The sequence below is a fragment of the Vanessa tameamea genome, chromosome 9 (genome assembly GCF_037043105.1).
Source record: "Vanessa tameamea isolate UH-Manoa-2023 chromosome 9, ilVanTame1 primary haplotype, whole genome shotgun sequence".
NCBI lineage: Eukaryota > Metazoa > Arthropoda > Insecta > Lepidoptera > Nymphalidae > Vanessa > Vanessa tameamea.
Window position 1 is genome coordinate 11,075,367 of NC_087317.1, and position 26,590 is coordinate 11,101,956.

At 33.4% G+C, this 26,590-nt stretch overlaps 1 protein-coding gene across 3 annotated transcripts in view; it reads left to right on the plus strand.

The window, feature by feature from the left end:
* Positions 1-43: 43 nt before the first annotated feature.
* Positions 44-26,590, plus strand: part of LOC113397012 (WASH complex subunit 1) — a 30,029-nt gene continuing 3,482 nt past the window's right edge. The window contains exons 1-5 of one of the 3 annotated variants that reach the window (XM_026635150.2): positions 44-126; positions 4,537-4,948; positions 5,045-5,338; positions 5,824-6,164; positions 20,732-20,870. In XM_026635150.2, the coding sequence (XP_026490935.2) occupies positions 4,574-4,948; positions 5,045-5,338; positions 5,824-6,164; positions 20,732-20,870 (1,149 nt within the window). In that variant the 5' untranslated portion in view covers positions 44-126; positions 4,537-4,573. The other 2 variants (XM_026635149.2, XR_010309230.1) reach the window with 2 other exon arrangements.

Sequence of the window (26,590 nt, forward strand, 5' to 3'; positions counted from 1 at the left end):
CTTAAATTAGTAATTATTTCTCCTGTATACTGGCAACATTTCCTTATTTATTGATTAATGTCTTTCGACACTGGAGTGAAGTTGGCGTTACTCAGAAATACTTCAAAGTTTTTCTTTCTATTTTATGTAAGTAGCAAGGCGTATTAAATTTACATGCATTCTCGAGGTTTCAAGTCTCGATGTGCTAAGTTTAGAAATATAAAATTACTTGAAGCAACATGATCAGTTTAAATGATAAATAAAAGTGATGTTGTTTGCTCGAACTTAGTCAACCTTGTGTCAACGTTTCGGGTGGACAGTACGCCATTGACTTCTCGTGATAAAAATATAAAACAAGAAATGTGTTTATCTTTTTTCGTTACTTGCTTAGAGAAACGGCTAATGTTATAAATCGGAATGTGACAGACAAAAGGTGCTCAGGACAATTGTTTCCGTTATGGCAGATTTAGATTCACGCAAAAGAACGAAGTGTAGTAGTGGTTCCAGGAACGGACCGCAGTTTCGATCATGGATTTGGTGTATACTAATAAAGTGTTTTATAAGTTTACCGTGCATATTCTCAAAATGTCTTGGTGTAGATATTACAGTTGCAGTGTACCCTCAAGGTGACATAACAGTTCCGTATGGTAATCCATTAGAAATTTTTTGCATTGCAGAAAATTATTCGTCTAATGATATTGAATTTTCACTTGCTGGGAAACACCTTGAATCTGAGATTGTGAACAGTACAACAAGGAGATTGTACATCAAAAAGCCCGAAAAGCAAGTAAATTCTTATTACTGTAGAAACAACAAGACTGGGAAAATATGTGTTGCTCGAGTGCTTGTTGAAAGTCCTCCAGCTGATGTGATGGACTTTAACTGTTTGTCCAAAAATCTTGATATATTAAATTGTTCATGGACTAGTCCTGAGTCATATAGTAATGTTAATTATTCTGTAACCTTTTCTGTTAATGGAAATTTTGTAAAGTCACCACGAATAGCAGAAAAAGTTGACAATACATTTACCAGATACTGTCTGTGGAATACAAGTAGTCAGCCAAGATATAGGCAACAAGAAGAAGAACAGTTCTTTCACCTAATAGCTTGTAATGTATTTGGATGTAACAAACAAAATTTCACCATAGATCACTACTCAATTGTCAAGCCTGATCCACCTATTGACTTGAGAGTTGTAAAGAATGGCACCCACAGTGTTGTCTTAAAATGGAGTGTTCCTAACAATATTGTTGATTTATTGAGATGCGGAGTGGATCATATAATAGAATATCAAATTGCTAAAATTGATAATACTACACAGTTTCACAGAGTAGATGCATCATATCTCCCACCAAAAAATAAAACATATAGATTTCAGTTAACAAATTTACCATATGCACATATGCAATATGAAGTAAGAGTGTATATAAAGTCTAAAAAAGCAGTAAAAAGAGAATTCTGGTCTGAATTTGAATATACAGTTTTCTGCACTGCTAGTGAGAGGCCAAAGAGACCACCTGATATGATTGCAGGTGCATTTCATCAAGCTACTTATGAGAACAAAAGAGTGGTTTACGTGTATTGGAAACAGCTTGAGGAGTATGAGGAAGCTGGTGCAAACTTCACATATAAAGTACTGGTGTCACAAGGAAACAAGACAGAAACTGTATTTCCCGAAAAAAATAAGAGTCTGAGCTATGTCATTCTCAATGCAAGCCTTGATGCCCTAGATGTGACGGTTTGGTCATTTAATATGAATGGTTCCTCTACTAACAGTAGTCATCTCTATATTCCTCCAGAGAAAGATACACGTTACTTAAAGCTAACATCTTTTACCAAATTAGCTTATGAAAATGGTACCTATGAGCTGTCATGGGTGGGTATAAAGGATATTGACAATTATACTCTTTTCTGGTGTCAACACAACACTACAAAAATATGTGCTGGGCGAATGGATTTTGCAGTACTTGATCCAAAAAAAAATAATCACGTTATTGATTTGCCAAGAGAATACAGGTATCAGTTTGCTATATCAGCAAATAATGGGACAAAAACTAGTGGCATGGTCTGGGCTAAATGTGACATATCAAAAGACGGAGTTGTTATGTATGGCTTTCCTGTTCATTTAAATTATGATGTGCCTGGTAAGTCATATGTAACTTTAAGATGGGTAATGGACTGTGCTCTCCAAGATGGAATTATAACAGGTTATAACATAAGTTATTGCCCAATTGTTCAAACAAGTAGTTACTGTGATAAATCAGTAGAAAATAGACACATTTTTATACCTAATCCAAAACAGATGGATGTAACTATAAAAAACTTGCTGCCCTTTAGAACTTATCAGTTTACTTTTGCCCTTAAGACTATTTATGGTCAAAAGAATATTGAAAATGCTACTGCAGTACTCACAACATCAGAAGATACACCAACAAATCCTATAAATGTTCAAATACTTGATGTAAAAAATACTTCTTTGACTATTTCATGGGACCCACCCATCCAACGAAATGGCAATATTGGTAAATATGTCATTTACAACTATGATAAAGAATTTTATGTAGATAAAGTTTCTGAAACGGATACCTCTAGAAGAGAAGTTACACTAACAGGATTGCAAGGATATACTAATTATTCTTTAACTGTTCAAGCATGTAATGTTCCTATAGGCTTATGTTCCAAAATTGGATATAATGATGCAATATTTGTAAGAACAAGGATTGGCTCCCCTAGTAGATTAAAGGCTCCTACTGTTAAAAATAACCCTGAGAAGCTTACATGGGAAAAACCTGATAATCCTGGTGGAACAGTAGATCAATATCAGATAAGAAGGGTAATAGACGACTTGGAACCGGAAATAATAAATACAACTGGTTTAGAAGTTTTACTTACACACTGTGAAGGAGTGGTTTCAACAGAAACTTATGAAGTAAGAGCAGTTAATTTTGACTATGACTTGTATCATGGAGTGCTAAGCGATGGAAACGTAACTTTGCCTGAAAGAGCTAAAAATGAATCTGTTAATGAATATCCAGGTCCATGGAGTGAGCCTAGTACTGTGGCCTGTCGAAGCAGAGATGGATTGACTATGATTTTAATATTTATGGCAATTTTTGCTCTAATAGGTATAATTTACGGATCCATTAAACTATACAAGAAATATAGGAAAATGGAAGACATTAAGCCAGTCTTGCCAAATGGCTTAGGAATTCCTGAAAAAGATATTTCAAAATATACTTTTGGTGGCTGGAATCCTACAAACAAAGAAGAAAAGCCCTCATCTGACGAAATGCTGTTGTTGCCGAATAGCAAGACTACAGTTTCATCACCGGATTTGAAGCAAAAGGATGAAAATTGTGGTGCAAGTGATCAGACCGATAGCACCGCTTTGTCTGACTCTTCACGAGGACCCGTCGATCGACAAGTTTCGACTTCAGATGATGGTTCTAATTCCTCGTTTCATATTGAACCAGAACCCATTAAAGCCAATGAGGTTGATAATAACGAAATACAAGGAGATTCGTCGACGATTGATACAGAGAGTTCGCGAGAAAATTCTCCTTACTTAAGTGACAAATCTTTTAAAAAGAATTCTACAACTGGTTATGTTCAACCCGTCGTGAACTCTGCAAGTGGTTACGTACAGTCAGCACCTGCACCAATAAAGGGTCCTCTGACAAAGAGTACGCCTACACCTGCCAGTACCAGTTATGTTATGGCTGGTCTGCCTCCACCTATATTTACTACTAGTGCACCGTCTCAAGTACCAAATCCACCCGCTCCATCTTCGGGGTACGTTCTCCCTGAAGAAGTACAAGCGAGATCTATGGTGAATTTCTCTAAATTAGGGTCTGCACCTCCAAAGTTGTTTGGACCTGAAAGCTTGCCTACTATGCCTACCTTGCCACCTCCAGCAAAGCATTGCGCTGACAACAGTTATATTCAGCTACAGTCATTAGATTCCTTGCCTAGTCTTAAGACAACTGTACGGAACCCTGTGCCATTGAAGCCATCTGCCTCGAGTGGCTACGTTAGTCCAGAAGATGTTGTCATTAATAAACATCTTAATAATATGCTGTCAGCTGGTCAACTTGCCGAGGAGCCCGCCATATTAGATCCAACGATGTCTCCTGATGCTTATTGCCGTTTCTCTTGGAGCACTGACCCCGCTAATGATAATCTACACACGTTACTCGCCGAATCACCCACGCGAACGACCAAGAATTGATTATATCATTGCGTATAATAGTTGACACAGAACTGATAAACGAAAATAGATTAACAGTGACTGAATTGTAAATAAAAATTATAGTTTTACCGTGTATAATAATATTTTACTGGACAATTTATATTCCATCCCAAGATGTTGGGTGTGTTATCTAGTGATAATTTCTGTGCCTTATTAATTTATTTTAGGTAATTTCAATGGAATTAAGTAGGTAAGATTAAGTTTTTACACTACAATTATATTTAAAAAATTAAGACTGTATTTTATGAACGAGGAAGTACAGGGTCTTAATTATTATGTTAATCTTAGGGATGACTTGTTTGTTACAGAATCTGATAATTCAAAACTCAAAACAAGACAGTTATAATGGAGGGAATTTATAAAATCAATTTAATACCAAATGATTTAAGTATGGAAGAGACTGTCTTACAGATTGCTGACACCTTAGACAATCTGAACGGAATAGTTGATGACGTATTCTCGCGCGTAACGGCGAGGATTAACCTGAATATAGACAAGACTCGCAAACTTCAAGAAAGAATAAATGTGTCTCGAACAAAAGTGGAGAAACTTGCTGGTATGCAGAAAGCGATTAAAGTGTTCTCTAGCGCTAAATATCCAGCGTCAATATCACATGAACATTACCAGTCTGTTTTCGATACAAATTACTATAATTTTGAACGTAAAAAAGTAACTCTAAGTGGAAAATCTCAGAGGCAGTCTAATGAAAAAGCAATTCAGGTAATTTCAATTCAATTTTATGTCGTGTTTTGATTTCTTCTTATTTAAAATAATTTCCTAAAAGAATACAATTTATACATCTCATGTCTTTTATAGGAAAAACTTCATTTCTTCCACGTGAAAGTTGTTGAACCTAAATCGGTGAAACCAAAATCAGATTTCGATATCAAAGCTGTTATTGATAAAGTATCGACTGTAGGCGATCTCCTAATTTACAATACCGACGAGAGTCCGTATTTGGTTACGCCGAACAGGACGCCCGTTTATGTACCAAGGGTGAATACAGATGTTCAGAAAAGTTTATTAGAAGATGCACCGCCATCGATCATGAACAAAAACGTTTTGAAGAGAGAAATTGACGAATACATGTACGCGCCGGGCATGGGAATGGTCAGTGAAAAATTGATTAGCATTTATTTAATTACAGGCTTTTATGACTTGACTTCTTAAGTCGTGCGGACCTAATCTTGCGATGAATTTAAGTCACATGTACCAAACCGTTTGAGTTGAAATTTCGCACAAACTTTGGCGCTTGAGAGAATACAAAGTTATATAAAACTTCGATAGCAATAGCAAAATACGGAGGCGAAAGAAAAACTTGTCCTCAGTTTGTTATTTAACTGTTATAATAAAAAAAGTTAAAACTTTATAACGTAAAGATATATAAAGAAAAAAAATTGTATCTAAAAAATTGTGTGTAAATAAGATTTCCACTATGTAACTAAAATCATAATTAGGTTACGAATATAAAGATGGTTTTAAAGTTTCATGTGAGTAATGGGATTTTTTTATGCAAATGCCAAAATTAACGTTTCGCTAGTATAAAATAGATGGTTAATATTACTGCTGTATAAAATAAGATAAACTGACAACAGGTACCGGAGTTAGACATGCCGCTTGATCTTCCTCACCTACCTGGAATCGCCGGGGATGTCCAATTTTCCAACGCTGACGACGGTTCGATCGCACCGTCGGCTGTTACGTCACCGGTGGTACCGGTCAATACGATGCCAGAAACGGAATTACCCGAGCTACCGGATCTACAAGAACTGCCTGATGTCAAGTTGGACGTAGAGACTTCGGATATACCGGATGCTCCGCCTGTACCACCGACCCCGATTGTACCGGTCTTGCCAGTGATGCCTTCTCCCCCACCACCACCACCGCCGCCACCGCCACCGCCTATGGAGATCGAAACACCAAAAACGAATAAAAGGTAAGTTTTTTTTCTAATATAATTTGTAGATACAAATTTTAAATCAACCGTAGATAATTTAAGTAACGATGTTTACCTATTAAGAGTAGACTATCTTTTAAAAGTAAAAAAAATATAAACGAATATATATATATAACATAACATAACATAAATTCATACATGTTTGTCCTTACTATATACACAGCTTTGATTGCGAAATGATACTAAGTATTTTTTGGTTAAATATAAACTTGTTTGGTACACATTGGATTTGGATTTATAAGATAGATGTTCATGTCAACAAATGTATGGTAAATTAGATAAAACCATAACAAACATAATAGCAGAATATTTTATAATGTTAAAATAGAAAAATATATTTTTTATTTAAGAAAAATAAACACCAAAGTAGTTTAATGACATTGGTTAATAACTTCTCGTTAATTGCTTAACTTATCTTGTTATTACGTTTTAAACTTTTAATGTATTTTAAATATACGTTTTAATGAGTTTCCGGGCTACTTCGCTGAAATAGTTAATAAATAATAATGTTAAACATAGTTAGTAAATAATATGGTATTGTCAAAATATTCTTCCGCTTAACGTCTAAAACGTTACACGATTTTATCTTTCTACGTTTTTTTTGTTTAACACTAATTCGTCGATGTTAGCTTTAAAATAAATATCGTCGAAGTTCGAGGCCTATGTCGAATTGCTTTTATCCCATACCTGACTTTTTCAATAAGCATTCCGGTCACCATGTGCGCACGTAAAAAATGGTTTACTAACATAGCCCTCATTAATTTAGCTACGGAACAGATTAACGAGTATATATATATATTTTTTCGAAAAGTGTACTTCGTTTGAATGGTAAAAATATTAATATAGCTGGGTTGAATTTACAAATTTTCTAGTTTACAAAATTTGTAAAATTCGTAAGACGATAAACTGTTTCTAAAATTCAAAATACATACACACAAACTTTCTTTGTCCATGAATGGATTAATCAATAAAACGGAGGCCTAAAAAGTAGATTTATGTCGACTGCGGCTTCGCTCGCGTTGTAGGTGTTAGGCGTTAGATGTTAGACATAAAATATAGCCTATGTCCTTCTTTGGAGTTCAAGCTGGCTTTTGACTAAGTTTTATCAAATTCGGTTTAGTAGTTTGGCCGTAAAAGAGTAACAGACAGACAGTTACTTAAGCATAGTATAGATGACTTGTGAGGGAAAGAAAAAATCGTTTGTGAACCTGCATAATATGTCGGTGGAAATTCTGTAACGTTTATATGATTCAGCATAATGATAAAACCTTGATCCGAACCTGTTTTATATACCATGTTATTATATGAAATTTGTTGATCGTTTCGTATTTGAGTAATTTTTAGATTCACGATTACGTACACTTTGTACGTAATTTTGAATTGGTTTTCCCCGTTATATATATCTTGGAACAACTAAAATTTGTTTTTTATTTTTGTTTCCTCTCAAAACGAAACGTAATAAACATTGTTTATTGTAAATATTTACCATATTATTTATGCAAGTTATATTTAAATGTAATAGAGCAGGATACGATGTAAAATTTGCTTAACATTTTAAAACATTATTATTTTGAACAAGTTAATTCCAATTGTTATTATCTTACGTCTTTAATCGTAACAAAAATGAAATATAATTGCTACAACAGTGACGTCAGTGCTGCATGAAACGGTATGAGGAAATTAGTAAGATTAATCAGATTATACGGAGCCTGGGTGCATCCGAGCTAGCTCTCTAATCATGACCGGTATCAAACATCGCTTCACGGGAGAGATAAACTAATTCTATATAATTTTTATTGCTTCGGGTGAATAATCTATGATTTTTACATTTACTCGAAAGCTCAGGGCGACTATGCTAGCTTCTAAATTAAGCTTCTAAATATTCCATATGTTAGTCGGTATTTATATTTGTATTTAGAATGCCAGCCTCATTATCCTTAAATGTTGTAGTTCCACGATAATATATGAAGTTAGGAAAGATTTAAAAAGCTATATTTATACTTTTATTTATGGCGTGGACTTAAGCGGCGTTTTTAAGTACATTATTGGCATTCGTGAAACGTACATTTTTCAAGTAAACCGGCTGCAATAGATGTTGCATTACATGAATTGTAAGTAGCATCGTTAGCCACAAAAGGAAGGTGTAATAGAAAGGGTTTCGTAGAAAAATGTAAATTGTATGTTCCACTCGAGTCGGATTAGAGTTATGGGTCACTTGACCCTAGCTTAGACCGTCGATGGAATATTAAACGGATACATCTCGGATAGTCGAACATCATGAGCCAGCTTTAATACGACGCACGTCCGAAATGTTTACGCGTTTATTGGGAATCTTCGCTTCCCTGTAAGATGTTGATAGTTCTTGTAAAGATATTCCGAGAGCGTCGCTTATTTTATTTTAACCTTATATAATAATTATAGCATATTTATTCTCATGATATGTAAAGAACGAAATGTATATTAGCTTTACTTAATACTAACGTTGTTATTAATTTTAGTCGTGAAATGTGAAATTATATGCTCGATTAATATTTAGTGCATAAAATATTAGAGATGTAAAAGTGCAGATCGTTCATCATATGTGAACATGAATATTACTGAAAAGGAATCGGAGATTAGCTCACAATCAAGTAATTTCGGGTATAACCTGTCGGTGCGGCAACTATATCTTAAATAATAGCTTTATGTCAAATACACATTAAACTTATTAAGAACTGTGTGTGAGATGTATTTATCTCCTTTAAAATATGTAAAAGTTTAATTCGGTTTAAACAATCTACAGTACAAACATGTCAGTTCTGCTAATGGCAGAATAATAAAATCATTAAAGCGAGTCTTCTCGTGGTTTGCAGTCTAACACACTTGGCTGGTGCCAGAATAAATACTCGTATACCATTTGCTGATCTTCATAAATTGAAAACCCGGATGAAAATTTCACCGTATGCATAAATAATGACATTTCAAGAACGGCGCCATCTAACATATTAAAGTTTCATGAAAATACGCGGGAAAAGACCGGATTGGAATTTTAAATGTACTCCGCTATTTTCAACGAGTTTGTCTTGCAGATCTTTAGAGTAGATAGCTTTTCCAAGAATTTCAGTCTCGCAATCCTAGTCTTATCCCTCGTTAATCTATGTTTATGTTTACGTTTACTACACACTTTCTATAAATGTAGTATTTTTAATAGAGAAACAAAATAACATGATTTGAAAATAGGAGTTTTATGACGAATCAACTTGTATTGTTGGTGGTTGTTGGTTGGTTTACAAAATAAATCGATTTCACCGTATTCGCGAACTGGAAGTGGTTTTGAAAACAAATCGCGTGCGTATGTTCCTAGGAACTTTGATTTGTACAAATAACTCTTGTGTTTGACTTTAGTGACGTATGAGAGGAAAGATAAGGTTTCACTGCTTATTAGTTAAAACGTTCTGTTTTGAAATGTAAAGGTCGTTCATCGTTCACGTGGCTTACTTTGGTTTGTGTATTGGTATAATACAATAAATATAAGTTGGGCAGAGTTGGGGTTATATGAATAATTGTATTGGGACTTTTTTTTGTTTACGCAATTATATGATTTTAATAAAAAGAATTAGCGTACGTTTCTCCTTCAATATAAACATGTTATTTTCACTCCTATTCTACCCAAGCAAAATCGGGATGGGCAGCTTGTATTTTATATACAAGCTGGCGTTTGTTTCGTGGCGTTGCGTTGTCAAGAAAATCTTATGTATCAATACCGGATAAGTTACTACTATGACTTCTCATTTTTATCAAAAGATGTTCTTCGAATTTTATTTTAATGATGATAATAATAGATATATGAAAAACATGTATAAACATTTAATTATACATAATTTTATCTTTAAAAATGAACAGTTGTTCATAGTGAATCGATACCTAGTTAGGTATCGATTCGCTAGAACTAGGAATCGTGGAGATAGTGTTATCGCATTTTAATTGCTGAATAAAATAAGGAAATTTAATTGTTCTACTTATTTACAATACAATTTTCTTTTCAATTGCTATTTCATTTCTAATATTTTTTTCGCGTTCAATTAGTAATTATCTTAAAGAATTTCTCGGCCTTACAGTAATTGACTTGGACGGTTACCTTGTACTTACAGTTTTATTAAAATATATATTGTAATTAATTATTTTCAAATGGAATAAGAATTATTCGATATTGTTTGAATCGCTTTAATTTGAATTGATAGAAGATTTGAAAATATTTTAAAAGATCATTTCAAAAGTTACCGAAAAATAAAACATTTATAACTATGAAAATAGTTCACTTTGTGGTAGGGCTTGATGTGCAGGCCCGACTGGTAGTTAGGTACCATCCACTCATCATCTACCGCCAACCGGCAATACTTTGTATATTTGTGTTCGGATTTGAAGGGTGTGTGAGCCACTGTAGTCACAGCGGGCATAATAACTTAGTTCCTAAGGTTCGTGGCGCATTGGAGATGTAAGGAATGATTAAAATTTCTGACGGCGCCAATGTCTATGGGCGGTGGTGACCATCAGGTGACCTATGTGCTCGTTTAATCCTTATGATACTGAGCTTCAACGTCAACTAAACTGGAAACATTAGCAATGCGATCAGCTATGCTCTTTGCCTTGACATCCGTTCGTTTCAAAACAAGATCCAAAATGCTTTGTTTTGTACCTTCATGACGCACATGACAAATCTTTCTCTGACGGCTGTGACGTAAATGACTCTGATCTTGAATTACTTCGCCGCAAATAAAGCAGTTGTTTGAGAAATCAAAATCGAGATGAGAGAGAGATGCAGCTGCTATTATTTTGGAAGATATACGCTCACGGCGCTATGAAACGAATAATTATCCACCTTCAGATGATTTTTTGAGAAAACTAGAGATCATAAAAGTAAGGTAAACATGATGTTTTGGCTTAGTTATCATGAGCATTGATGAACTTGATTGACTTTGGAGCGCTGTAACAGCGTATAAAATTGACCAAAATGAAAAATTTATAAAGCATAATTTTCAGAAAGATATGCTCTATAAATTTGTTCTGATCTAATTTTGTGCTTAAATCAACAGAAAAAAAGTCATTAAGCAAAAAAGGAAATTTTTGAGCAAAATGTCTCACTTTATTGCTTATAAATTTTTAAATTTTAAGTTTATGGTAAAAAGTCACATAAACATAATTTTAGCCACAACGATTTGCTACAAATTATGTCTTCACAAATTTTCCGTACAATTAAAAGTTTCGGAGATATAGTTAAAAATATGTTTCCACCACTTTTTTCAAGATGGCGGGCGGGGTACAAGGGCGGCAACCCCACAAACTTGGGGTTAAGGTTGTATTGACACCCCCAACATGTCCCACAAATAAAATTGCGTCCTCTAGAAAATGTTCAGTTTGACTTTAAAATTGTAACATTTCAATGGACTAAATATGAATGATCGGATCGAAGTAGGTACTTGATTTTATTTTGAAGCTATAGAAAAATTTATATTTTTATTTTGCTAAATTATGAAGATAATGTACGTTCATATTTCATTCTACCCTCACGCTTAATATATTCATCCGACGAAAACTACTAAAATAAATATTCTATTTTATTTTTGATGTTAATTACGATGTTTTGCGCAGTTTATAATTACATAGTATATATGAATAGACTATTCTGTTGATATTATTTAAACAGGAAATGGTTTAATTATTTATTTATACAAACATATTAGTTACGTCATTCAATAAGGCCATTTTCGGGCTCGTATGTAATAAAAAATGGACCACCTGCGTTTTAATTTTTATCCAGTAATTAATAAAGTTGGTATGTTGGTCCTGGCATGTCGTCGCGATATGTCCTTAAATATGACATTGGCGTCCTACGGTTGGCGAGTGTGATGCAGCGGCTGCTCCGTACGGTAAGACTGGGCGACCCTCATTTGGCATTGGCCTCTGCTCGATCAATCACATGCAACCCGCCGCTGCCGACACGGCATCATTGGCGGTCTTACACGCTCGTTTCACCGATTAACTTTTTACGTCGTTTGGATTCCCGGATATTTACTCGAGACCAACGATGTTTTTATTCGCAAAATATATATTTAGTGACATATCGTTAATGTTATATATTTAAAATATGTGAATGGCGTTATGTTGTTGAGTTATGTAGGTACCATTTGTTCGAGTATGATCTTTATCGAAACAATTTTTAAAGTAACATAAAAATCGTTTGCAGTTGAAAGACTCGTTTCATGTTTTTATTAGCAAAAACTTCGCCCTCGTGACTCCATACATTATCTCAAGTACAACAACTAATTTATTAGAATTATCTTTATAAGGAAAACTTAGTAGAGAATCTACCAAGTTATTTTGACCAGATGTAATAACAAATAACAGGAAGATGTTTCACGTACACAAAACTGAACTTCGTAAATGGCGCCATGAGTTTTGAAATATGGCCCAATACCTTTTACTACGTAATTGTATGAAACGACCTTGATATGAATTAGCATCATAACAATGCGCGGAATGCAAATCTTCCATCTCATAAGGTTGTCTGATTTAAAAAAATATTTCGTATTACAATGCCTGATATACTGCGAACTCTTCGTTAACGTATTTAAAAATCCAAATCACAAGAAGGCAATTCATACAAGAATTTAATTTTGTAGTTCGGGTTTTCTGAGATTTTCGCAGTTCTTAGAATTTATAGTAATGTTCTTGTGGTTACAGTGGTGGGTTCGGTTTTTAATTGGTTCTATATTTCGTATAATTTCGTTTGATTATAGAAAAGATTAAAAATATTCAGTTGAATGGTAAATTAACGTTTTTTTTTATATTCAACATGACGCGCGTAAAGATAAATGAATGTAAACGTTGCTGGTTTTTATAAAAATGGAAATAATTTTAATACATTTGCTATACTAATTAATTTCGCACCAAAAATGTATAAAAAATAACACATTATCTATAATTTGTGTCACTAATATTTCCTCGAATTACGGTCGTTAGGTACATATTAAAACGAGTATACGTTTTACCAGAAAATTCAATTTAGAATGTTAATCGTTTCTAAAAACAAGTCAATTATTATTTCTTGACAAACCAGATAGAATATTTCTTTGTTTATGGTATCAATATTACGGTCACATTCTGGGAATGAAAACCGGTACATCATTATGATAATAATGATATTTGTTTTTGCGTTTAACAGGCTCCTCCATTCGTTTTGAAATTAATAAATAAAATATCTCAAATGAACATAACTACAAAATTATTAGTAAGTAATTTGTGATGCGCAAAGTAATTAATTAATGAATATAAAAAAAAATAGTATTTTCTTATTTCCTTTTTTTGTTTAATTAAGATTAAACAATATTCATTAATGGTATTATGAAATATGTGCTTCATTAATACGTGAATAAAGTCGCTATCATTACTTCTATAAATATGACGTCACCGCACTAATTCAAAGAACAGCTTACAAACCAATTGCGCGCGCGCAACAATAATACGTGTGCGTGGGTGATTGATAACGTGCTTCGTTTAGTTTATAACGTATTTTTTCGGTATTTTAAAATTAGAAGCCTACTAATACATCTACATAATTAGCGTTGGAAGTAAATATAAATTGCCTTTAGTTTTTCCGGTACATTGACTTGAATTATCATTGAAATAAAATAAAGAACGGTGTATTCATAAATTATTGATTAATGTGTAAATACGAGAAAGAAACTTATGAATAATATTTAATTTAAGAAACAGTCTTAACGATAGTACAATATGTTTTATCAATAAGTGGCGGCTCAGTTTTTGTGAATGACGTTCGCAGTTGGCGTATTTCAATAGGCAATTGTTAAATTATTTATTCCAATTGGAGGCACGTTGACCCCTATATAAATTGAATTTAACTGTTGCTGCCAAGTGACATGAATGAGGTTTGATCGGTCACTTAGTTAATACGAAGCTTTGTAACATCTATTGAAAAGTCATTTTCTCCAACTTCTTTTAATCCTTTTCATATAATATTCTCAATTGCCTTTATTATATTAAACTATAATATTCGAATATTATACACACTATAATGTTGATAATAGAATATCACCATTTCCAAAATATGTGCAACGAATAAATAGTCTGACAATTGGCTGTAACCGTACATTTTGACCGTAAAGTTGTACAGAATCAAAATATTCTTTATTCAAATAGGCTCATAAAAGCACTTTTGAATCGTCATGTTACAGTGTTGAATAAAATATAAAGATACCATCGGACCGGAAAGTTGATTCTTCCAAAAATAACCGTCAAGAACCGACAAGAAACTCAATAGTTTATCTTTTCTACGATTTTAATTACAGATAATGTTAGTAAATTTGATATATGTTCCACAATAAATTTGTGCGTCCGTATGAAATCGGAGCGGGTTACTAGTCTGTTTTAAATCTATATTAAAAAACGAGGTGACCTTTTTTGTTTCCTAACTAAAAAACTACTAAACCAATACACATAAAACTTTTAGAACATTAACATATAAGAAAATGCAACGCGTTTCGGACAATGTTTTATATATATAAATAATACCTGGCAGACTGCTGATGGTTTTGTTTGTATATTTATATAAATATAACGTTTTATCACCAATTAAATTCGTGATAAATATTTAAATCAAGTATTATTGGTCGATTTTTGTAATAAATCTGCTGACGATGAATGTACAATATTTTATCTCATGCTATCTATTTGTTTTGACTTCGAAGAAGAACAGCGATTCATCCCGTGACATTTTTAAATAAAAAAAATAGTTTAATAATATTTATTTACAGAAAAGTTTTAAATTTATATCAATAAGACTAAACACTGTGTGACAAATGAATTATGTTACCGTTTATATTTGTCCATTGTTATTCTTATAGTAGTAACTGTGACTTGTCGATAAATAAAATATAGATATACGGCGATTAAGACTTCTATAATAATTTAAAGACAACATTCATTAGTACTTTAATGAGCGCGGTAAAAGCATATTTTGAGACTTAGTTGCGAAAAGAATTTTTCTCTACTCGAATTAATCGATTGTTTTTTAATGAATTATGTGTACTGTAAACTTAGAGTATAAATTATCTAATCAATGGCGAAAAACCACATCATAATACGTTTTGTATAGAAGTTAGTGAATACACAAGCAGACGCACTGAACCGACTAAGCGTTACGTTATGTATTTAAAAATGGAATAAGCTATTATACTTACGCAAAGTAAGTACTGTAACTTGAATATAATGTAGGTACTTAAGTTGTTTAAAATAATCTTGAGAGGTTCTGAAGTATTGAACTAATTTTACAAAGTAAATCAATGAATGACAGCAGGAAATTAACTGCCTTCAGTCATTATAGTTAGACGAGCACGCGATGTTTATACTTGTATTTGCACAGGTTTCACAATTTACGTGTGAAATATAATTATAGCTCTGTTTATGTCACTTCACGGCTTATTTAGAGGTACTTTTCTTACGTTCGTGAAGTATTCTAGATGTATAGAAATATAAAGGATTATAATATATTCCGTAGATTAGGTAGGTGTTTGTGCAAGGTCATGTGGAATTAGTCTGCGGCAAAATTATTAACTCATCAGACAAGGTTGTTTGTTGTAATATAATAGTCTAAGGATTTCTACTGCATTGCCACTAGTTTCTGATATAATATTAATAGTAGAGATAGATGATGAAATACATAGACGGATTTGAAATATATTTCCAACAAAATTTACTAGTTTATTCCTACTTGATACCTTCATCTTTATATATAATAGCAAAACACCACTCACTGATTAATCACGAAATCTAAGAAACTTTAACACCTACCAACTTGAAATTTGGCAGGTTGGTTCCTTATATGATGTAGACATCCGCTAAGAATCCGGATTTTAAGAAACTCCACCCCTAAGGGGGTAAAACGGGGTTGAAAGTTTGTGTTTTATAAATTTCGCGCGGGTAAAGCCAGGTTCAGCTGGTTATTGATAAATTCTTCATTTAAGATTGTAATTTGTTCATGAAAAGTCTTATTACAAATAGAGGATAAATATAGTCTCTGACGTTATAATTGCAATTAACCAATGTTGTCTATGTGGTTATAAATGTATCTATTCACGGAACGATACAATAACTATTCATTCGTAGTCTTCGAGGATGTGTTTATGTATATTGTGAGAAATATATTTACTTGAATTCAATACTTATTTTATTATGAATTTATTAATTGTGTTTACAAATGTTAATCGCTTATTGTTGTTTTACTATATGATTAATTATTGTTTTAAAGTTCAAAATTACGTCTAAGAGTTCGTAATTTGTTTTTATATTACTAGTTTACTAATGGGTTTACTGTTATTTAAATTCATAGCGTAGCGCTAATTACTACGTCTTAAGCATGATCTGCCACGATAAAACCTTCTTCGTATCTCATTGTGATAACACTGGCGTCACTTCATGCCAAATAGGTCATCGTGATCAAAATAACATTGAATCGGTTCAAGTTTTTTTTAGATATAAAACAATGGAATAAAATATTTCTCAGAATTAAGATTGTTTAATAAACGTCAATAACAACTACGATAAGGAGGTATTAATACGTAGGTGTATATAGTTTGCAGTTTACGAGGCCAACGGCCCATGTCAATAACATTTAGTAGTCGAGGAAGGAAACGTTCGCGAGTATTTATCACGAAGTGCTATTTCTGTTGTGCGTCTATGTTCCACGCCGCTGTCGTGATCCGCGTTCCCAGAACCATCTGTAGAGAGTTGTGCACTCGGAAAGTTTTCTATTTTCGTCTTCACTGTCAATGTCTAGTCGATCCATACTATGTCCTTTAAAGGTTAACTCTTGTACCGCTTCCTCGTATGACTTGTTGATTATTGAGACCGATCACACCAGTGTCACAGTTATTTTAGGTCATGTTATTACATAAACGAATCTTTGATATGATAATACCAGGTAATATTTACCAATATATTAAATATCTAACAATTTTATAGCTGCATACGTTATTTATTTTATTGAAAACGGATGATATTATTTAATACTATTAATATTGTCAAGTACTATATTTCGAACAAATACTACTATCACTTATATAAAACTCAACTAAAGCAATTAAGGAGAGTCACACAGCCAGTAGGCGGTTATTCTACATTACAGTACTAACTTAACTATAAGTTGTAACTAACTAAGAAATTTCGATAAACTTATAAGAGCAAGTTCCTGTTTGTGTGCCTTTAATGTTTAGACGATTCACTGTAATAGCATACCTTCGCAGTAACAACTTTATTCGCAAGACGTAATTTAATTACCAAGCTATGCATATTTATCAAAGTGCAGCGCGACCTGGACCGGAGCCAATGAATACCTCGGAACCGACGAAAATCATATACCTATTTATATTTACCTACTTGTATATCTGTAATGTAATTATTATCTATATGATTTTATTTTATTTTACTTGTTTAGGTTCATAAAATATTATTTAACTGAATATATTTTTATGAAATTGTGAAACATTAGAGGAGTATATACCTACTTCTATTATTGTAGATAATATTTTTGTTCTTTTTGCAACATTTTATACGTTTCAAAATTTTTGTTTGCTATTGCTAGAAGACAACACGCTAGAAGTAAAAACTTTTTGTGCCAAAAACTTCCTTTAAACGTTCCATATGGAAAGAATAACGTGTAATAATATTGTTTCTAAATTTTTTATTGACTTATTCGGTCACCTTTAACGTATTTACGTATGAAATGCATTTTACGCCAATTCACAAGTCTTAGCACAATTAGTTAACAATATTGAAACTTGTCATTAGTTAACATCCAACGGAATTCGTTTCTCAGAAAACGCGAATGTGTTTTATTCTGTTTATAATGTTTCCACCTATGAAATTCATGAATTATATGCAATTCAATAATAACGTTTTTTCCGTATCGCTAAGTTTCAACTTTCGTTTTAAATTTATACATATAAATTGTGTGAGGATAGATTGGTGGTTTGTTTTTAAAGATTGGTGCTATGACCACGGCTTTAACGGAAATAACGGGTCTAGTCGAAATAACTATTACCTAATAATCACGAAATCAAGAATGTTGCAGGACGTCCGCAACGAGATAGGTCAGGTCTATCATATCGAGCTGCGGACGTCCCTTTGTCGTGTATCGAATCCTTCACGTCCTGTTCAAATTCTAGTAATTTGATTGTACAATACTAACTATATTATTTTATAATAGTTCACTATTTTGTTCTAATTATAGAATATTAATAATATATTAATAATAAGAGCCGAGATGGCCCAGTGGTTAGAACGCGTGCATCGTAACCGATGATTTGGGGTTCAAACCCAGGCAGGCACCACTGAATTTTCATGCTCGTGCTCGGTGGTGAAGGAAAACATCGTGAGGATACCGGCATGTGTCTAATTTCAACGAAATTCTGCCACATGTGTATTCCACCAACCCGCATTGGAGGAGCGTGGTGGAATATGCTCCAAACCTTCTCCTCAAAGGGAGAGGAGGCCTTTGCCCAGCAGTGTGAAATTTGCAGGCTGCTAATGTAATGATGTAATGTAATGTATAGAATATTAATAGGCATTTTAAATAAGTATGATATCCAGCACAGATCACAGCACAGGACATATGAGAGACAGCTCACACGTATGTGCGCAAACACAGGAGATGCTCCTTCATATTCTCATAATGCGACGGCAATCCGAGTAGTTTTACTGCTTAACGTTATTTTCAGGGCAAGAGTGGGGTAAAAACTGAATTACTTTTTATTGATGCCTGATAGGGCTTGAACTCAGCACCTCGGGGTCCATTGGCTTCCAACCTAGTCACTAGATCAGCGAAGCAATTGCATTCAATTTAATGTAATTTATATGGTCCTTATAAAACACCGTCGCTCTTCCCGCAAATTGCAATTTATCGATGTTTTGAATCGTATACAAATCCTTTTATCGAATAAATCGGTCGGTGTTACATAAATCCAGACGTCTAAACGTCGGCAGTACAAGTTCTCGGGAGCATTAAGTCAGTAGGACCGTGATAGTACGTAACGGTTAATCGATTTATGCGCCATCACATCGTGACTAACAGTATAAAACGAGACAGAATGAAAAACATCGCAGCCTGTTAGTTAACTAGCATTAATCGATACCTTATGAAGGTCAAATCTATACATAGTTGCTAGTTTTTAAAAACCAAATTCAAGTCATTTTCAATTTCAATAGTGGTGGTTGAATTGCGTAATGAAAAACATGTTCTTTCTAATATTATCAAGAAATATTTATTTATAATAAAGAGCATTTTATTAAGTCGGCTTTGATTAATGTGTAGTCATTTTAAAACTACATTATATGCATTTATTTGGCACGTAAAATTTATTTGTTCAAATGGAGTTCAAGGATTTCGCTTAATTAAAAGAGGCCCGACTTAAAAAGCGATGTCATATCATTCAACGACCCAAATATTGGGACGTAATTAATTTATGTACTCTCAAAAGAGGTATATAGGTTCCATATTAAATTTGTTTATTAATTGTTTAAATAAGTAATCGGTGCATTATACTCATTTTCGTCTTCATTACATTGTGCATGAATCCAGGGACTATAACCAAATTTGGACTGCGAAAGATATTTGAAATTTCAAAACCCGATGCCCGTGTACCCCAGACTTAGTAAGGGGCCCGCTCCGCACGGCCTAAGACGGCCCTTGGACCTTACATATGCTAGTAAAAAACAAAATTACCCGCATGAATCATAAACGGTATTAGCCAATTGTTTGAATACTAGTTCACGAGGTGTCACAAGCGACCTTCGCTTTGTTTACTAAATTAATTATATCGATTTCTGAGTATCACACTCGTCCCGCATATATTTAAACCTGATATTGCAATATTGCGCTGTCTTATTGTCCGTCTTTGATTTTTGTTCATTATACTTTGTGACGTTTATAATGAAATATAAACCTTTTTTACCATTTTATAAGAGAATGTAATTTCAAATTCACATAATAATGTATATGGTTCTCTTTATTGTAATTTCTTTCAGTACCAACGTAAAAGGTCATCAAGGATGTATATATTCTCAAAATTCTTTATAAATTTTTATATGCAAGAATGTCATTCCCAAGAAGTAATTCTGTTTGCATTTAAAATGCGTTGCCTCGAAGCGCAGTCAGCCTCCATTTCATTAGCAATTCATCTTCTCGTGTCGTTCTGGAGAAATGTGCTTTCTTTTTTTAAAGCAGTTACATGTTTCATATAAAAACACTACATTTGGTTCTAGTCTCGTATTAGTTAACAAACGTTCATTTAAAATAAATTAACAACATAACATACATCATAAACCTACTTCAGTACTATATAATATATCGTGTTCTTGCTGTGCAGAGATTGTGTGACCTTTATTAAAGAGAAAGGTTTAGATTGAAAGTCATACAATAACAACATTTTGGCAATATTATAGTAACCTGTTAGTTTTGAACTTTATGATATTTTGATATTCTGAATTTTCATCAGGGTCGAGCGCTCGCAAAGCGCTGCACCGCCCGCGCCCGCCGCCGGCGACGCGCACTCCAGCCTCATGGCAGCAATACGGCAAGCGGGCGGCGTGGGTCGCGCCAAGCTTAAGTCGGCTGTTGAATCTTCTTCGACAAAGGTAATTTATGAATTACATTTTATTATTTATTTTTCAGCTAAACATAAGTTTGTTCATACCTTTTCAGCTGCGTTATCACACTTTCCAACCACGATTCCACGATTTCCAATAATATTTCCAATGATAAAAAAGATTACATAAAAAGAGATCGTATTTAACTATTTACATTTATTATTTAAACGTAAATAGTTAAGAATAATGTTCAATTCTCGTTAAGAAATCTGCTGACGATGCTCATCTATTTGTTGCCGCAATCTATTCTATAATATCACAACGTGATACTTTATCTTAATGATAAACGTCTCTCCCTAGGCTAATAAAAAAAACGATAAAAATAATATTTTATCGTTTTTATGAGACTATATAATTTAATATATAACATAATCTTTGTATTTTCCGAATAGATAGAAGTTGTCTAACATCTTTTTTATGAGAAAAATCGTCAATGTTTCATTGGAACAGCGATTAAAATTTTAATCATTCACGTTTTGAATAAGATAATTTATAACGTAATTCTCTTCCATATATATTTTATTTTTTATCTCAAGTACATTAAGGATTCGGCGAAATATCTGTAAACTCTATTCAACTGTGAATAACATCGGCGGTGCGCGTTTAATATTATTTATTAGTCAAATATGCAAATGAATACGTATTCAAATTTTTTTCTTCCATTGACATTTATAAGCAATGTTGTTACATTTAATAAAACCAGCATACTTTTGATCCGTTAAAATTATCGATATTAATCTACTTTGTATTATTGTCGATTCTCGGTATCGCCATCTTTACATAGTATAAAACAAAGTCGCTCTCTCTGTCCCTATGACCCTTTGTATGCTTAAATCTTTAAAACTACGCAACGGATTTTGATGCGGTTTTTTTAAATAGATAGAGTGATTCGAGAGGAAGGTTATATATAATACACAGATATATAGTTAAGTAACACTGATAATTTTAAAAGTTTCTAATGTGATGTCGTAAATTTATAAATTTTTTGCGCTTACATTGTAAACGCTGGCTAAAATTGTTGACGCGGTTATTATCGGAGCTCTCTAGCGAGGGAAATAACAATCCGTACTTCCATACTAATATTATAAATGCGAAAGTAACTCTGTCTGACTGTCTGTCTGTCTCGCTTTCACGCCAAAACTACTGGACCGATTTAAATGAAATTTGGTACACAAATAGTCTAGAGCCTGAGAAAAGACATAGGACATACTTTTTGGAAAAAAGTGCTGTAAAGGGTTGAAAAGAGGGATGAAAGGTTGTAAGTTGTTGAAAGTATTGTCATGTTTAGAATTTTTAGAACTAGAAGCATAAAACTTATATTTTAGGTTGTACACTTATAAAATAACATATCATGACACCCACTCAGGAGGGAATTTTGGATATTCTACCCCTAAATGGGTGAAATAGGGGTTGAACGTTCGTATGGAATTTTTTAAGTTAGAAACATGAAACTTTATTTTCGGGATGTTGATTAAAAAGGAGTAGATACGTATTTAAGCGTTTCTTGATATTCTACGCCAAAGGGGAGAAATAGAGTTTGACGTTTCGTATATAGGATAGTTTGGAAGACCATCATTTTTGAAGTTAGAAGCATGAAACTTTATTTTTGAGCTACTGATTAAAAATGAGTAGATACGTATTTAAGCGTTTCTTGATATTTTACGCCTAAAGGGAAATATTGGTGTTAACATTTCGTATTCAGGTTAGTCTGGAAGTCTGTCATTTTGAAGTTAGAAGGTCGAAATTTTTGAGCTACCGATTAAAAATGAGTTGATTTGCATTTAAGCGTTTCTGGATATTCTACCCTAAGGGCTAAATACACACCAATGTGGTATACAAAGAGGTATTACATTAACGTAACATTTTAAGTTAATTTGTAAATATATTCATATTCTACGCGGGTAACAGCTAGTTAAATAATATTCCATCATTGACGAATTATTTCTTGTTGTTTGAACAGCGTTTTTTTTACAAGTTCTATTCCTGGTATAAAACAACGAATTCATCAGTCTACATGTAATTACGATCACAACGGTCCGTTCAAGGAAACCGCGATAATTGTATGCTGTTCGGCTTCTCAGAAACTCTAGTATAATGGATATGATAGCACATTGATAATAGTATCACTTCCCATTGTTACGATACACGTGTTAAGCGTAAAAAGAGTTCGCCGTTCAATTAAAATAAAATAACCGCTGTTTCAACTATTCGATAGATAAAAGATCGGCATTTACTGGAAATTCTAGTGCGTTCGTGTTTCATTATAAAGAACTTGAAAACAACACACTCGATCCTATCTCGTCTTCGTTAAAAGTTTGAGCAATAACAATTTAATTAGTCTAATTTATTAGTTAAAGAGAAATTTAATTGCGTAATTTATCATACAACGCATAAACGTAATTGAAAAATTATCAAGATAGATAAAAGTCACCCTCGACAACTCACCGCCTGACTGAGGCTGACTCATCAAAACTTTTGCATATTATTTATCTGGAAGTTTTATTTCGTAGTGAGTCGATCTGAGGTTATTACGTGTGGAATATTTTTTAATTGTAAATTCCGGATAATTTATTATTACAATGACATCGACTGCTCGAGAAAACAATTCACACTTGACCGGTTTTTAATAAGATGCTGCCATCGTAAGCGCACGGCGGATGCGTTGACGTTTCGGCGAAGTGGATTTTGTTTTTATCCGCAAGATGTATGCAGCGGAGCGGACTCGGAAAATTATATATATTATGTAAAATAGCGTTTTAATGTAAATTCAATGCCGATATGTTATTATCTAAAATCTTTGTTACATATTTAGAACTTGCTACTTAGGTACTAATTACATAATATTATGGTAAAAGGTAGACTTTGTTCTCTATTTTGTATTTAGAATAAAAAGTAACAATCTGTAAATGTCCGACTATTGGGCCAAAGCTGGTCTTTTTGGCAGGCTTTGAGCATATCTCATCTCGTTGCAATGCGTGTTGGATACATAGTTGTCAGATTTTCAATCGGATCATTCATGTTTCCTGACGATGCCTTCCTTCACCGCCAAACATAACATGAACTAAAAAAAAATGCGTGATAAATACAGTGATACTTGCCTGGGTTTAAAACCCTGCCCATCTTGGCATAAATTCAAATATTTAACGATATTTAATACACAATAGAGACGGATTAAATAAACATAAGAAAATATTTTGTTAGACATAAACAAGCGAGCACATATTAAAATGTTAAATGAAATGTGCACATCGATCGGCTTACCGGTAAACGAATTGACGACTTCTACTGATCAGCACATTTCTCGCAAGCCGCCTTTTGTCGCGCGTTTCCCGGGAATATGTGACTTTCATTCGGACACACGGAAACACGTTTCATTGTTTTTATAGATCATTCGCTAAAGACGTCTGCACAAGAACTCGGGTTTAGACAGCATAATATATACCTAGTTATACTTGTGCCTTGTTTTATCGAAATAGTTCTAAATTATTTGTCCTGTACTATCACAACTTGCCATAACTGAAACATTGATATACTTATATCATGCAGAGCAATGGGATTTTTTCAGGGTGATATTCTGCTGCATTAACTGCTTTAAAATTATTATTGTACGGTCGCACAAATTGATCGGGTCGCCAAACTTTGTGTCATAAATTTTATAATATTTTTTTTTGTATCAATGTCTATGTTTTAATTATTCAGCACTAGTTGTCGCAGCTTACCTCGCGTTATAAGGGCTGGTCGTTATGTGCTAGGTATAAAAAACTAGCCTTTACCTTACCTTGGGGTTTAAGTTTGCTTCATACAAAATATCTTCTAATTTAGTTAGAAGATAAGGCTAAGTGTAACAGACAGACAGACTGTGTGTATTACAAACAAAGTTGCTTTTAAATTATTAGTATAGCTTGGAACAGCGACTATACCTCTGCGATGTCGCAATTTGTACCAAATCTTCTAATACCAATTAATAGAAAAGAGGTAAAACGCCATATGGAACTTATTCAACTGGGTTATTGTGTAAATTTGTCGTGAAGGGACTTTCGCAAGACTAAGGCTTTCTGAAAGCCCTTTTGGGTAGATTCTATCAATTCGTCATATGTTCTACCGCTAAACAGTAATACTTAGTATTTTTATGTTCCGGTTTGAAGGCTCAAGAGTGAAACATGATTAATATTTCTTACAATACAAATCTATGGGCAGTGGTTACCACTTACCACCAGGTAGCCCGCTTGCCAGTCCGCCTATCAATAAAAAAACACCAACATTATAGCTAAAAAAATGGTCGCTGTGTTTTTGTCGCTTTTATCAAATACGAAGAATGTTTTTTTCTTAATTCGTTTTGTGTAATGTGCAGATAAGCATTACTCACGATTGGACTGCAAACAAAACTAAACTCAATACAACAAAGAAGGCTAAAGCGTCTACTGTAATATTTTCTAAAACTGATCGATTATTTGGAATTCCTTTGAATGCACGCTCCACATTGAACTCGTGCCCGACATCTCGGAGCCAGGTTGAAGGCTCATTGTTCCATTGAATGCGACTGAACTGACTCTGAATACTCGGTGCGCCACACAATATCCTATTAACAAAAATATAAATAAAAAAATTACTTACTTTTGTACCGAATCGAATTAACTATTTCATTTATACGTCACGTGCGTTGAAGACCTTTTTAAGCAAGATATTGGTGTAATAAAAACAGGCAGCTTTAAGAAATATTTTCTAATTATTTCTTTGTGTATAATAGATTATGTGATATTATATCTTTTAATCACAATAAAATAATCAAACTAAACTTTATTTATGCAGACCTCCAATTATATCATATTAACTTATTTTTTAGTTGATGTATCAATAAATTAATTCAACAATAGTTCAAATAGTATATTATGTTTAGTTCAGTGTCATATTTGTAGGTAATGTTATTGTAATGATGTCTTCTTATTCATTTGCAATAATCGCGCCTACGACTAATGACGCAACGTTTATCGTAATAGCGCGTAACAATTCGTGTAACCCCAGCAGTTGTTTCGAGAGCTCAGACGCGTCTCCGGTATGATCATGACCATCTGAAGAATTTAAATTTTGCACTACGTAGAATGCCTTTTGCTCTCTTATTTTTTCCGGCTTGCTTACTTCTCGGTAAGCGGTCGTTGAAATACCATTGAGTTGGCCTTAAAAAGGAAGAGCTGGTTCAGTCCCAAATGTTTATTACTTGAATTATTCAATTGAGCTTTATCCTGCTGCTCGTGTGAAGGGGACAGTGATATTGGGACCCGTGCGAGTTTGAACGCATTCGAACAACAAAACCTTATAAGGAAGCTCTCTCGTCGTGACCTTTACGGGTCGTATCAATCGGAAAATTTTAGTCGACCGTCATTAGTTATTGTGATAATTGTTTAAGATTGACATAAAATCAGTAGATAGGTATTATAAAAACATTTGTGGAGTTTATCATACGAAGTTAGAACGTAACATTATTAATATCGCAGATACGATGTTTATCCAATTCGTTATACTGCATGTCAAGTACAATCTATATTGATTGCGAACTCTCGGAATTTTTTATTTTTATATTTACAATAATTATAATGAATTCTTATCACTTGTTGTTTACGCCTGCCATTGACCTTATATCGTACGATACATTCAAGAGAAATCACACACTGATTCACATTACATTAAAATAGTATTCTTCGTATACGTCC